Below are 12,651 nucleotides of genomic sequence, written 5' to 3' on the forward strand. Positions count from 1 at the left end.
AAATTACAGAGTGTAACAGCATCTAATGCACTTTAAGTGCATAGATCACAATTTTATCCTTTTGTTTCCCATTTTACAGTCAATCCTATATAGCAGATATTAAGGAGGAACTAAGCACTCTTTGCTAACAAACTATCCATTTCTTTTAAGTATTTAGCATTTAGTTAGCAAATGTTGACTTCTAACTTACTGATTTCTTGGTTTAAAATCCATGGGATCAGTATGGAACAAATGGATTTAGTAGCTCTTGAGTATCTTTACACTGTAAACTTACTAATGATGACTTTTATTTCTTTAGAAGCAATATCTAAGTCCCAGGAATTCTGAGCCTGCTCATTATTGGTACCTCCGAAACTAGTGGAGTGTGATTCAGAACACAGTAACATTATATTTTATTTCCTCCTTCTCTTCCTCCTTTTAGAGAATACATGATGGGATGTTTTCAGCTTTCTGGCTTTCAACAGATGCAATTATTAAAGAGTCTGTCCTCCTCTGCTTTAATAAATGTGGAACATTCGACATTTGGCATATAAAGAGTAACTGGGTACATCTGAACTATTCTGTGCTTTTGATTCTGTTCCCTAAAGGGAGAGATACAAAGAGAAATCACATAAACTATAATCCAGTTGAGTAGATTTAATTTCCTTTTCCTATTTGGTCTACATGCACCACCTGGTGGTAAAGTAGTGCATTTCAAGTAGAGAAGAATGTGTGTGTGTGTGTGTGTGTGTGTGTTTTGAGGTGTATATAACATGAAAAAGATAATTTTAATATATTTCTTAACACTGATTTAGATAGACAACATAATTATTCTACACCAAGAATCTAATACAACACTTGAGCACTACTTCATGTATACCAGAACAGGAAGTAAAGGAGAGAACTCATGCTGGAAAGGAAAATAGCTTACTCTTATTTACCTTAGCAATACATCTTATAATGCCATCTCTAAATTAACATTTATTATTACAATATTCTTACTGAGGCAAAATTCAAACACTGATAATCAATGCGAAACCATTTCCTCCTTTTTAATTTTTAAGAATAACAGCTTTTAAAAGCAGGTGCCCTGTTCCTTATATTAATAGTGAGGATAAGTCATAGATCATGGAATTGTAAAGCACCAGAGAGTCATTAGACCAATACACCAATTTTACAAATGTAGCAGCTGAGACTCTGGAACAGCAGGTAACTTGCCCAAAGTCATATCGGTTATTAGTGGTCCAACTCAAATAAGAATCTAGATCTTCTCACTTTCAGCCTAGGAATACAATACATAAAAATTGTACTTATATTCATATTCAATGAATTGTCTCTGTATGATGTGATAATACTCAACTTATCTACACAGTGCTTTAAGGCACTCATATGTTAGTTAATACATTGTTCTAACATTCTGAGCACAAAGAAGTAATTGAAGAAATGCATGTATCATAAAGCTATGGAAAAGATCTTCTAAGTATTAAAAAACCCTATATATATGTTCAAATGAATAATTTTCCAAGTATAATACAACTTCTATATTGCAAAGAAGATTTAAAAAATTCCCTTTCCCCTTCTAACTGCTTCAGAACCAGAGATCTGTTTCTACAAAGTAGGTACCCACTTGTAGATTTAAGCATAAAACATGTTCATAGCTCCCTCTCATGACCATTGAATACTATACAAGCCTCCTTTTATTCTCGCTGTTGTATTCAACTAACAGCTCACTGGCTAAGTTTTAATTGCTTCCAATGAGGTCAGCAAAGGTATTTATCGAAAAGCCCTGAATAAAAGGCTCACACACACACACACACAAGCACACACGCGCTCACACACAGAGAGAAAATCCTCCTGCCCGTTGATTTATGGAAACAATTATGATTCTGCTGGAGAATTTTTCAGCTGAGAAATAGTTTGTAGCTACAGTAGAAAGGCTCAAGTTGCACAAGGCAGACAACAGACATGGAATTCTTATACATCCAGCTGTTATCAACAAAACAAGTAAGTTACTGTTATTTTGTCTTTAAAAACAATGCTGAATGTTTTCTAAAAGTTTATCTTTCTCTGATTTTAGTACTGAGCAGGAAAGTAAAGTTACAAGATTTTTGAGTCATGTAACTATCTATAGTAATTATGCTGTAGAACATAAAGATAAGGTTGAAGTTCTCCAGAGCAATCCTGACATTTAACTTAAAAAACCTGGGCAGTTCAGGAGAAAATAATTGATTAACCACAAATGTAAAAGCATATAATAAAGAAGCCTAGGGAGAAAGCACTCATACTTTGTTAGTGGTAATTGTAAAAACTTAATTTAAATCAATAGTTCTGAGTGCAGTATGGTTCTCACAAAACAGCAATTGGAATGAATGGTACAATCATATTCTGTTTTGTCTCTACTCAGGCATAAATTTTATAAATCTACACATAAAGTGGTAAAGATTTTGACATCCTCTATGAAGGCTATTTTAAATGTATCTTCAGAGAATAACCTATACTGTATATTATACTACTACTTACCCACCAAAATTTATACATACAATTTTTATCTTCCTCTCTCTTCCCCTCCCTATTCTTAATCTCTCATTGCAAACAGAAGTCAAATAGCAAACAGCGTCACAGCAACTGAACTTACTACGAACTGTTTTTATGAGGATTTATCAACAGAGTTATTTAAAGAGGAATCCTGTGTTGTTATCAGGAACTAAAAGGATTAGGCTAACAATTTGGAAAGAGCAACTACTCTTTCTTAAATCAATCTACACTTCACAGATAGGAAGAGGTCAATGACCTAGGAGTAACAATCAACTCAAGATTCAATTTTCATTATGTTATTCATGAACACCCGGAGCACTACACTATAATGCACAAATGGATACTGACATGGATCCTGCCAACTTTGCTCTACAGATCATGCTTTCACATTATCTGTCTAGTGGGTACTATATCTTTAGCTTGCAATGACATGACTCCAGAGCAAATGGCTACAAATGTGAACTGTTCCAGCCCTGAGCGACACACAAGAAGTTATGATTACATGGAAGGAGGGGATATAAGAGTGAGAAGACTCTTCTGTCGAACACAGTGGTATCTGAGGATTGATAAAAGAGGCAAAGTAAAAGGGACCCAAGAGATGAAGAATAATTACAGTAAGTAATTTTATTTTAAGTACTGCTTATGAACCTTAGCAATCTGTTAATGGATCAATTTTCAGGTGATGTGTTTTCTCAGCTTCCTTTTGCTTCTTGGAAAAAAAAAATTAAATAAAATGTCACCTAATTTCTCTAAATTGAACTATGTTGAACTATGCCCCTAAAAATATCTCTTGGAACAGGACAAATCTACTTATATTATAGTTGGACCTGATAATCCAAGCCCATTTGAAAATACATACTCCTTGTCCTGAAAATGCTCATAAGTTAAGCAAAATGTAAATAATATTATTCACACCAAAATGTGACTTAATATTGTCTAGCAAAACTCATTAAGATATCTAATTTAGAATTTCATAAATTATCACTAAAAGCTACTTATCACTAGTTTAAAGAGTAGGGAATTTATTTTTATTAATTTGATTTTCTTTGAAATAATATTTTCATGATGTAAATTAAAATATTTAATCTGTGCTAAGATATGCATTCCTTTGCATAATACATCTATTCCTTTGTATAATGATAAAATAGAAGGGAATCTGTGGTATCCTTATTCATTTGAGTCATAATGAGCTTGCATTAGGTTAATTATCAACTTATGCAGAAAAACAGATCTCTCCTAACATTTTCCTTAACTAAATCTTTTATGTCATAAAAGTTCTATGCTACCTTAAGAAAAACATAAATGTGAGGGAAAAAAAGTGAGCTGGAAGAGATGGTAATTCCATGTTTTTCAATTTACAGCCTTATATTTTTCCCAAGAATCAGTTATTCTTCTTATGTTAAAATATCAGGGTTGTGTTTTGCATTAAATGGTTATGATTAATAACAAACTTCAATAGTATTAAATGTAATGGAATAAGATACACACCTCAACATATACATTAAGGATTTAAAATATTTAGTAAAAATAAATTTTGTTTACATTACTAGCACTCAGGCAACATTGTTATTAATATATAATTTCATATTAATTATGTTAAAGTCATTTGAAAAAGAATGCATGGGGAGACTGGTGTAAACATGTGCAAATCACAGAGCCAGGCTTGCAGCAATTACTCAAACTTTTGTTGCCTGTTTACTGAATGACTTTTAGGGTTCTGAACTAATCAACCAATAAATGGGAATTTCAGAGAATTATGTTTCCAAGACCTTCTTTTTAACCATAATTGATACAGAATGTTAAGGCCATTTTAATGACTGGACAGTTATGGTTTTATTATTATTATTTATTATTACTGAGATTAACAAAGGTATCATGTTAGTCCTAGAAGATCATTCTGATTATACTGAAGTTTATCTAAGGAAATGACTACTTGGAGAAAATTTTTTTGATATCTACTTCTATATGAGCAACAGAATTTGCCTTATAATTAATTAATGTAAAAGTTACTCAGATTTATCATGGATGATAAAACCTGGTGGAGAGGACAGAGCCCAGGTGAAAATTATGACACGTGGGTCAACTCCCTGTCTGTGAATGATGTGGGGACAATTTCTTAGTTTTTCTGACCCTCGATTTTTCATCTATAAAATGTGGGATAGGTACAGATGATTTCCAAGATACTTTCCAGTTCTTATAGTCTATTCTATTTTAAACCACAGAGTATATTTCATAAATATAAAGAAACCTACATACCCATTGCATAATTATCTCACACAATGAATGAGATGGAAGTGATAGGATGAGCTGTTAAAACTAATTTCAAATTATAGTAATAAGGTTATCAAACCTTAACTGTGGAATTCTATATGCTGACTACTCCTTTTGAATCCTTTTACCAAGTAATGAAAAAGTAAAAAAGTTGATGTAAAATCCAGTGAAAGTGAATAGTATGCATAATACTATTAGGATCAACAGTATCTTCAATTGGAATACATTCACATATGTAAATTTTATTTTGTTGTGTTAAAATTTCTTGAAACAATGAAACTCAGGTAGTACACATACATAAAACGCTAAAATTATTTTATAGTTTGAAACACAATTTAGTGCTAACTTTGAGTAAGCCTAAAGCCAATTTTGTAAACCGTCTCCTCTAACACAAATTCTGTAATACAAAAGAAAAAAAAGGCAGTCACCCTATATTGTTATAAATTAGAATGTCACAATACCAGTGTACTAAAAAGACAAGATAAACATCATGTAAATAATTTTTACTTCTATAAACTTTTTAATAGGCTGTATATACAGTATATACCATTAATTATCCTGGAAAAGAAAACTTTCATCAGAATCCTTTAAGTAAACCCTAAAACTGTTGTCAGGTTATGTGGCTATTTTATTGGAGAAGGAGTCAGTAAGATTTCTCCAAAGTTAAAAAGAGGATAAAGCCCCCCCTTTCTTTTTCTATAGGAAGTCCTTAGGTACAGAAGGAAATGCTACAATGAAGAATATATGGAAAGTAACATGTTAGAAGAAAATTCTGATAGCCATTTCCTATTATTTGAAGGGTAGCCTTACTATAATAATTTTAAGAGTGAAGTCCATACATAAATGTGCTAATTGACACATGTGAAGTTGAAGCTGCTATATTAGGAAATACAGGTTAAAAAAAATGCTCGAGAATTTGTTTAAGATAACAAGAATGGAAATGTGAAATTATGACATTTGAAGATTGTTTACATTCCTCAATCATTAATTGAATGAATGAACAAATAAATGAAAGAAAGAATGTATCCTTCCTATTTTCATTAAAATGAGAGTAAAAGGTAATTGGATTGCCTACTAGAATGAAATGCAGCAGGATTCAGAAAGTGGTAAAGATCAGAATCCAACTCAGAATTTCATTTTCAATGTTTTGATGCCTTAAATTTTTTCAACAGGTTGTCAATCACCTTTCTTTGGAGGTCCTTTAAGTTGGTATAGATTTTAGTGTCTTGGAAGATAAAGTTTTACATGAAAAGTAATATGCCAGCTCTGCAAAATATAATTGTTCTTTTGGTTACCATCAGAAAGTTCCCAATCTTTTCTCATGACATTTTTTTGAATGAAAGAGAACTGACCTGAGAATGTCAATAGGCTTCAGAGGACTACTCACCTCACCAGCAGAAGCACAGCTTCCACACAGGAATGTGGTTTTTAAGATACTAGTAAATATGAATTGGAGCTAGAAGGAGAAGTAAAATATCTAGATATATAATTCTGCTTCCAGAATGTTTTGGGCTGGGGTAGATGGATGGAGGGCACGGAGAAAGGAAAGGGAGTAGTGGGCAAGTGGATGTGACTGCTCATGTCTCATAGCTTTAGGGAATTTTAAAAAATTACTTAAGTATCCTGGATTGTGAGGTTGTCACTTACTTTAGTCTTACCTTAATTACTGTGTTGTTTTGTGAAATACTTTAAGTTTAGATTTGAATGAATATATTACAGAAAGAGTGCACCAAGGAACCCAACGGAAATAAGACTTACATTAGTAGACATACAAATAAGAACTATGAAGATGGGGGAATTCATGAGAATCCAAGAGATACTGGACCACATTTCTGACTCTTGAGGGGATAGAAGCTGTTACAAGAGAACTGGTCATAAGGATTGCGTTCTACTGTTACCCAGGAGGCAGAAAGTCTCTCCCCTTTACTTGTCTGTCTGGTGCTTTCACATTTAACCTAATAGTAGGTTTCCAGGTGATGAAACTGGTACCTAACCTTAACTAATAATAAGAATACTAAAAGCATAAAATGTCCCTCCAAAGTACACATTCAAAATGAAGTAAATGTTCATTTTCTCTGCAGAAGAAGAGCACTGAGAATATCATTAAAGGGCGAAATGAATGGTCAATACTTCCACTTTTGTTGTCAGAGCTCTCCCCGTGGGGACAAGATCAGAGGGTGAATTTAGATAACTGCTGCACTAGGCAGTCCAACAGCAGACAGAGGCTATCATTCTGCACCTGACAGAAATAACACTGCTGTTTAAGCTGAGTATTGAGGTGCCGAGTGAGAGACAGCAGCAGTGCACTGGGCACTCAGTGACCGCCTTGAGAGACAGATGTGGAAGACAGAATCCAATCCCCTCAGGATAATTTTCTTGCTTTTGGTATCTAATTACTAAAAAGTTGTGCTCTTCCCAATAATAGGCAATATCATCTTCTCCTTTTAAGAAGTCATAAATTGCCTCACTTGGTTATAATGAAGCATTGTTAGTTCCATAGCAAGAAAAGGGTTAGCCATTCTGAAAACTGGCCAGTGATTTGGCAATATTCTCTTTTGGACTGTTAGACTGTGATGGGATACGGCCTAACAATTGGCAAAAGGCAAATAAACACAGCGTTGCTGAATTTGACTTTGGCTACAAAACCTTCAGCGACTCATTGGTCAACAATTCTTTGGATAGGCTCCTACTTAACAATAATGTCTGTTAGAAGCTAGCAAATACACATACTGCCTCTGAATATGGAGATGGTAAATTTGCTCATATTTGAAACAGTTCTTAGCAAGTTATCTAACAGAACAATAATTCACATTATCAGAATCAAAAATAGCAATGTAAGGACAATCCCTCCCTTTAAAAAAATAGATAATAAGTAACATATCTATGCAGTCGAATCAAAATCCTAGCAATTATGGACAAGGTAGAATCTTGTAGAACTGGTGACCTGTATTCCCTTAAGTAACTTGTTAGGGCTTTAAATGATGGAGAATGGATAAATTGCTGGGGAGCAGATTTGGAAATATTAGCTATTCTTTGATTAGTTTTTAATTTTATAATCTTTTCTTTTTGGCTATCACATATGCCTGGCACTTATGAAGTGCTAATAAGTTCATTCATTGCCACGAGTGCATCTCTTATCATCTCTTGTCTCTTTTGTAAATCCTCATCTAGACTGACCCTTATGACTCAGCTGTACAATAACTCTTTAGCCTACAGTTTTAGAGCATTCAGAGGCCCAAGTGAATCACAGAGAATGGAAGAAGTCAGCTCTTCGATATATTGAAAGGGTTGCCTTTTCTAGATTTTTCTATTTCTCAACCTTGTCTAAATATTACAATCAGCTGGGGAACTTTAAAAAAATACTGATGCCAGATTCCACCCACAAAAAAGTTGTCATTAAATTGATCTGAGGTACAGTCTGGGCATTAGGAATTTTAAAAGCTCCCCAGATAATTCTGACGTGCTGCCAAGGATGAGAACCACTGGGCTAAGGGGATCACATTAGATTGCTGGGGAATTAAGTCAGAATCTTGCAAAGGCGGGAAGGACCACGCATTAGTATTTGTTAAAGTTCTCCAATGATTCTAAAGTGCAGCTAAGGTTGCACACCACTGCTTATGGAGACCAAGAATTCTAATTCAGCCTGGACCACCTCAGGTGTCTTGGGAATGTTTCAGACCCTGTAGAGCGATTCAAAGTTAACTTGAACCCTAGATGATTTTGAAATAGGCATGATTAGGCATAAATCTCTGAATCATGCACCGAGAGGGTTCTTCGGGGCTCATTTGACCTCTCTGACAAATCTTAGTGGCTCCAGCATTTGGTGAACTGGCCTGGAAATGCATGTGATGACAGCTCTGTAGCTACTATGTTCAGAAGACTGCTTTGGTGAATGAGTTAGCTGCAGGGAAGAATAGTTCTGTGCCATAGTCTCACAATGACAGGCAGGTCTGACACTTTAAAGTGGTGTTGCAGCAGGGTACTTGGAGTACAGACCTCAATGTCTGCTTATTCTGCACTTAAATGAGCCACCTTATGACTATGAACTCAGATGCCCCCAGATTAGGATCTCACGAACATGGCCACACCACCAAGTTCAAAGGCAGAGATTTAAGGAGACAACCTCCAGCCTAGGAAACCCAGGGGGAGGGAACCACAATTCTAGAGGGTTGGCTTAGTCTGCTTTGTGTTGATATAAGAGAATACTGCAGACTGGATAATTTATAAAGAAAAGAAACTTATTCTTCACAGTTCTGGAGGCTTGGAAGTCCAATATCAAGGTAATGGCATCTGGCAAGGGCCTGCTTGCTGTGTCATTCCATGGTGGAAGGTAGAAGGGCAAGAACATATGAGAGTAAGAGAGTATGAGACAGACAGGGCTGAAATAATTTTTTGTAACAACCCACTCTCTTGATAACCCACTTCTGAGAAAATGACATTAATCTATTCAGGAGGTTGAAGCCTTCATGGCCTAATCACCTCTTAATGGTCCCATCTCTTAATACCATCACAATGGCAATTAAATTTCAACATGAGTTTTGGAGGGGACATTCAAACCATAGCAAGGGTCTATCCAGATCAGAGAAAGGACGAAAAGCTAGAGGATTGTTCTCTTTTTAAGATTGGAATGATGCACAACATTAAGGCAAAGCTTTTTTTTGTTTGTTTTCTAAGGATAATAGCTTTCTTCCTTTGTTTCAGACAATTTTTGGTAGCACAATAACTTTTCTAACATCACTATTTGAATACAATACTTTTCCATTTTTAAATTTTATATATATCACACAATAAAATTATGTATATTTAAGTAATATGGAGAAAAATGATTCTTGTTCAATGAAATAGACTTCAATGTAAACTCCTTTACTAAACAATATCTAACATTTTTACCCCTCAAATAGGTTGTAAATGAAAATCCTCTGCCTTTCAAATGATTTGGAAAACTATGTTAAAGAGTTACTGAATGTTTAACTGCTTTTGGACCAAGTTTTATGTCTACATTTGAGATTATATCTGAACATATCTTTAGTAGAGAAGTTGTGTCAAATTCACTTAACAAAAATGTCATTAAAGTTTCTCAACTATGTGTATGAATGGGTGTGTGTAGTAATACACACAGACAAAGTGATTAAGATGGGGAGTGACAGAGGAGAATTATTCAGTATCCTTGCCCAGGTAAAACCTTGTCTTTAGGCAGGCAACATCATTCTCAGATGAAAAAAATTTGATATATACTGGGGATAATTGGCTCTAGAGATTCTCCAGTTGCTTAACTTCCCTCCAGAAGAAAGTAATCTCTTCTACTGGAGTGGTCATGAGTACTTGATAGAGTCATTAGCTAGTGTCCATCTAAAAATAAATAGGAAGAAAACATCTTTGTGAACAGGAGGAAAAAGAGTAAAAGAGAAAAGGAAAAAGAGTCAAAGAGAAAAGGAAAAAGAATTTATATAAAAATTTATGGATTTTAAATCTTCTGTAAACTTAAAATGAAGCAAAGTTTCTCATAAAATATAGCTCCACTAACTTTCTTGATGCACTTAAAGAATGAGGACAATAGAATGACAAGAGAGTAGAGGGAAAAAACAAAACTGCTAAAATGCTGGGGGTTGGATATAACTAGAAATAGAAATAATAATTTCAGATAATAATACAGAGGGGTTGAAATGATAATAGATTATTATAGGTATAACTCAAATAGGTTTGAATCTCTTAGTTGATTTTGTGCCAAAAACTGTAATAATCTTTGCTTATTATTCAGAATTATTCTGAAACTGAATTTATTTTTAAGATTAATGTCATATAAGAGAAATAAGACATGTTTCAACATCCTCAAATATCATATTTATTATATTCTATTGTAATATTTCCCATTTTATCTGGCTATTTGAATTTTTGATGTAACTGTAAGTAATGCTAAGAAAATGGTTTGAGACTAAATTTAGAATGAACTCAGCTTGCAGAATTTTCTTAAGGTAATATTTCCAAACTGTGTTTCGTTATAACACTAGTGCCCCCTGACATATTAAGGCTGTTTGCTGCAGCACGGCTTCTCTAACTAACCCACTGGGAAATACTAGGTTAAATAAAATTGAACAATTTTTTTTTCAGCAGAATTTCTCCGAGTCTATACTATACTAATGTGAATTTTAAAAACTCTAGTAAAAGAGTATACATGATTTCTTAAACTTATTTGACAACATAACACTCCTCCTCTCCTTCACCTCCATTCTCAGTCCCTGGTTTGGGTAAGATATTTAAATTTTATTAAATTTCAACTTGAGAGCTATTGTCTAAGTATCTATCTTCAGCGTTGTCGAGAACTAAATGAAGTCGCCACTAAATTGTTTGAACCAAATAAAAAAAAAACTATACAATTGACCTGAACCAACATTTTAATAATGACCAACTAAGCACATATGCCAAAGTCAGAAGATTACATATGATTTCAGACTATTAGAGTAGTATTTTGTGCATGAATACCGGACAGAAATCCAGGGATTTGCAGTGGGATTTAAGCCTCATTTAACATTCTTTCTGAGTTCTGAGCAGATTTATAGGACCACCCTCCTGTAACAAGAAATCATGCCCAACAGCTATTATTTGGGCCACCAATAAACTGACTAAAAACATTTCCTATGCCATAACCTTAAAATGCTTTAGGATCCTAATATGATTGGAAAATTCTTACTGTATGTACCTAAAACAATAAACTTTTACTTTTCAAAAAAGTAGTTGGAGCAAAAGTTGTTGCTATTTCAATTATTTCAATAAAGAAATAAGTTTCATTTACTGGCTAAAAATTATTTAGAAATTTAACATAATCTGATGAAAGCACTACAAATTTAATGAATTAATCTCCATATTCTCTGAAGAAATCAATTATTTGAGATTTTAAATACAGAGCCAGTAATGGTCTTATTCTCTTCCTATGCTCCAATTGCTTTTCTACCTGTGCATAGCACATCTGCCTTGTCTTACAGTTCTTTCTGTTTGCATTTGGCACTGTCACTAAAATGTCAGTTCTGGGAAAATAAGTACCATATCTTACTTTTTATTTTTTTTAATCTTCCAGTGGTAGAAGCAGCAGCACTTAGCCCAATGTAAGAGGTGCAAGGGTGAAAAAGGGGAGAAAGATTGGTGATCATGCAGTATATTTATCCTTTAATTTATTACATATTTAAAATTAGTTGTAAATAAGAATTAGATTACTAAATTATCACGAAAATTTAATGTGGGCAAGAATTAAAAGCCTTGCTGAAATAAAAGAGAAATACACCTCACTTCCCTCTCATTCTCTATCATTAAAAAAAAAATTGGCCTCCAGGACCAATTTGATTTGATGTCTTTCTAGGTGATTTCAAGGAACTAGTGGAAAATTTGGTTTATTGTAGAGTCCAACTATATAAGCAGACACAGTTATCACTGGTGACACTGGAAGGTTGATTGGCAGGGCATAGTGAAGACCAATTCTAGAGGAGCTGTGGCCTCCATGACACCCATTCTTGTTCCCACCTGAATGCCAGCTAATCCATGCATACCAAAAACTATAAATAGAAAAAAAAATAGTAATTCGTAGTTGACACTGGTTTAAGGAATATCTGCATTAGAGACAAAAAGAGACAAAGCCTTTAATAATTAAATGAGCTATACTAGAAAACAAGCAGTGGACTGATAATTTTGGGGAAGGGGTCTGCCTACTAATACGGATCCTGGAGTTGGTGATCTGCACTGAAGGGAGGAGAGGGCATATGTATAGGAAGAGAGAACTGGGAAGAAGTCGAGAAAGTTGGTGAATCCACTCTCAATTTGTTTTAGTGCCAGTAGCCTGATCTTCAGGAGTCTTTTGGTATCTTACGGGGTCTCTAA

At 34.2% G+C, this 12,651-nt stretch overlaps 2 protein-coding genes across 7 annotated transcripts in view; one reads left to right on the forward strand and one right to left on the reverse strand.

Annotated features, from left to right (window-relative positions):
- The window catches only part of LOC101020448 (protein FAM227B), a 290,771-nt gene that overhangs the window by 104,324 nt on the left and 173,796 nt on the right, over window positions 1-12,651 (reverse strand). The gene's annotated exons all lie outside the window — the stretch shown is intronic.
- LOC101019167 (fibroblast growth factor 7) overlaps window positions 739-12,651 on the forward strand; it is a 68,389-nt gene continuing 56,476 nt past the window's right edge. Inside the window, exons 1-2 of the mRNA XM_003900913.5 lie at window positions 739-1,983; window positions 2,576-3,128. Coding sequence (XP_003900962.1) covers window positions 2,843-3,128 — 286 coding nt within the window. The 5' untranslated portion in view covers window positions 739-1,983; window positions 2,576-2,842. The remainder of the gene's footprint in view (window positions 1,984-2,575; window positions 3,129-12,651) is intronic.

Source organism: Papio anubis, unplaced genomic scaffold, assembly GCF_008728515.1.
Source record: "Papio anubis isolate 15944 unplaced genomic scaffold, Panubis1.0 scaffold72, whole genome shotgun sequence".
NCBI classification, from domain to species: Eukaryota; Metazoa; Chordata; class Mammalia; order Primates; family Cercopithecidae; genus Papio; species Papio anubis.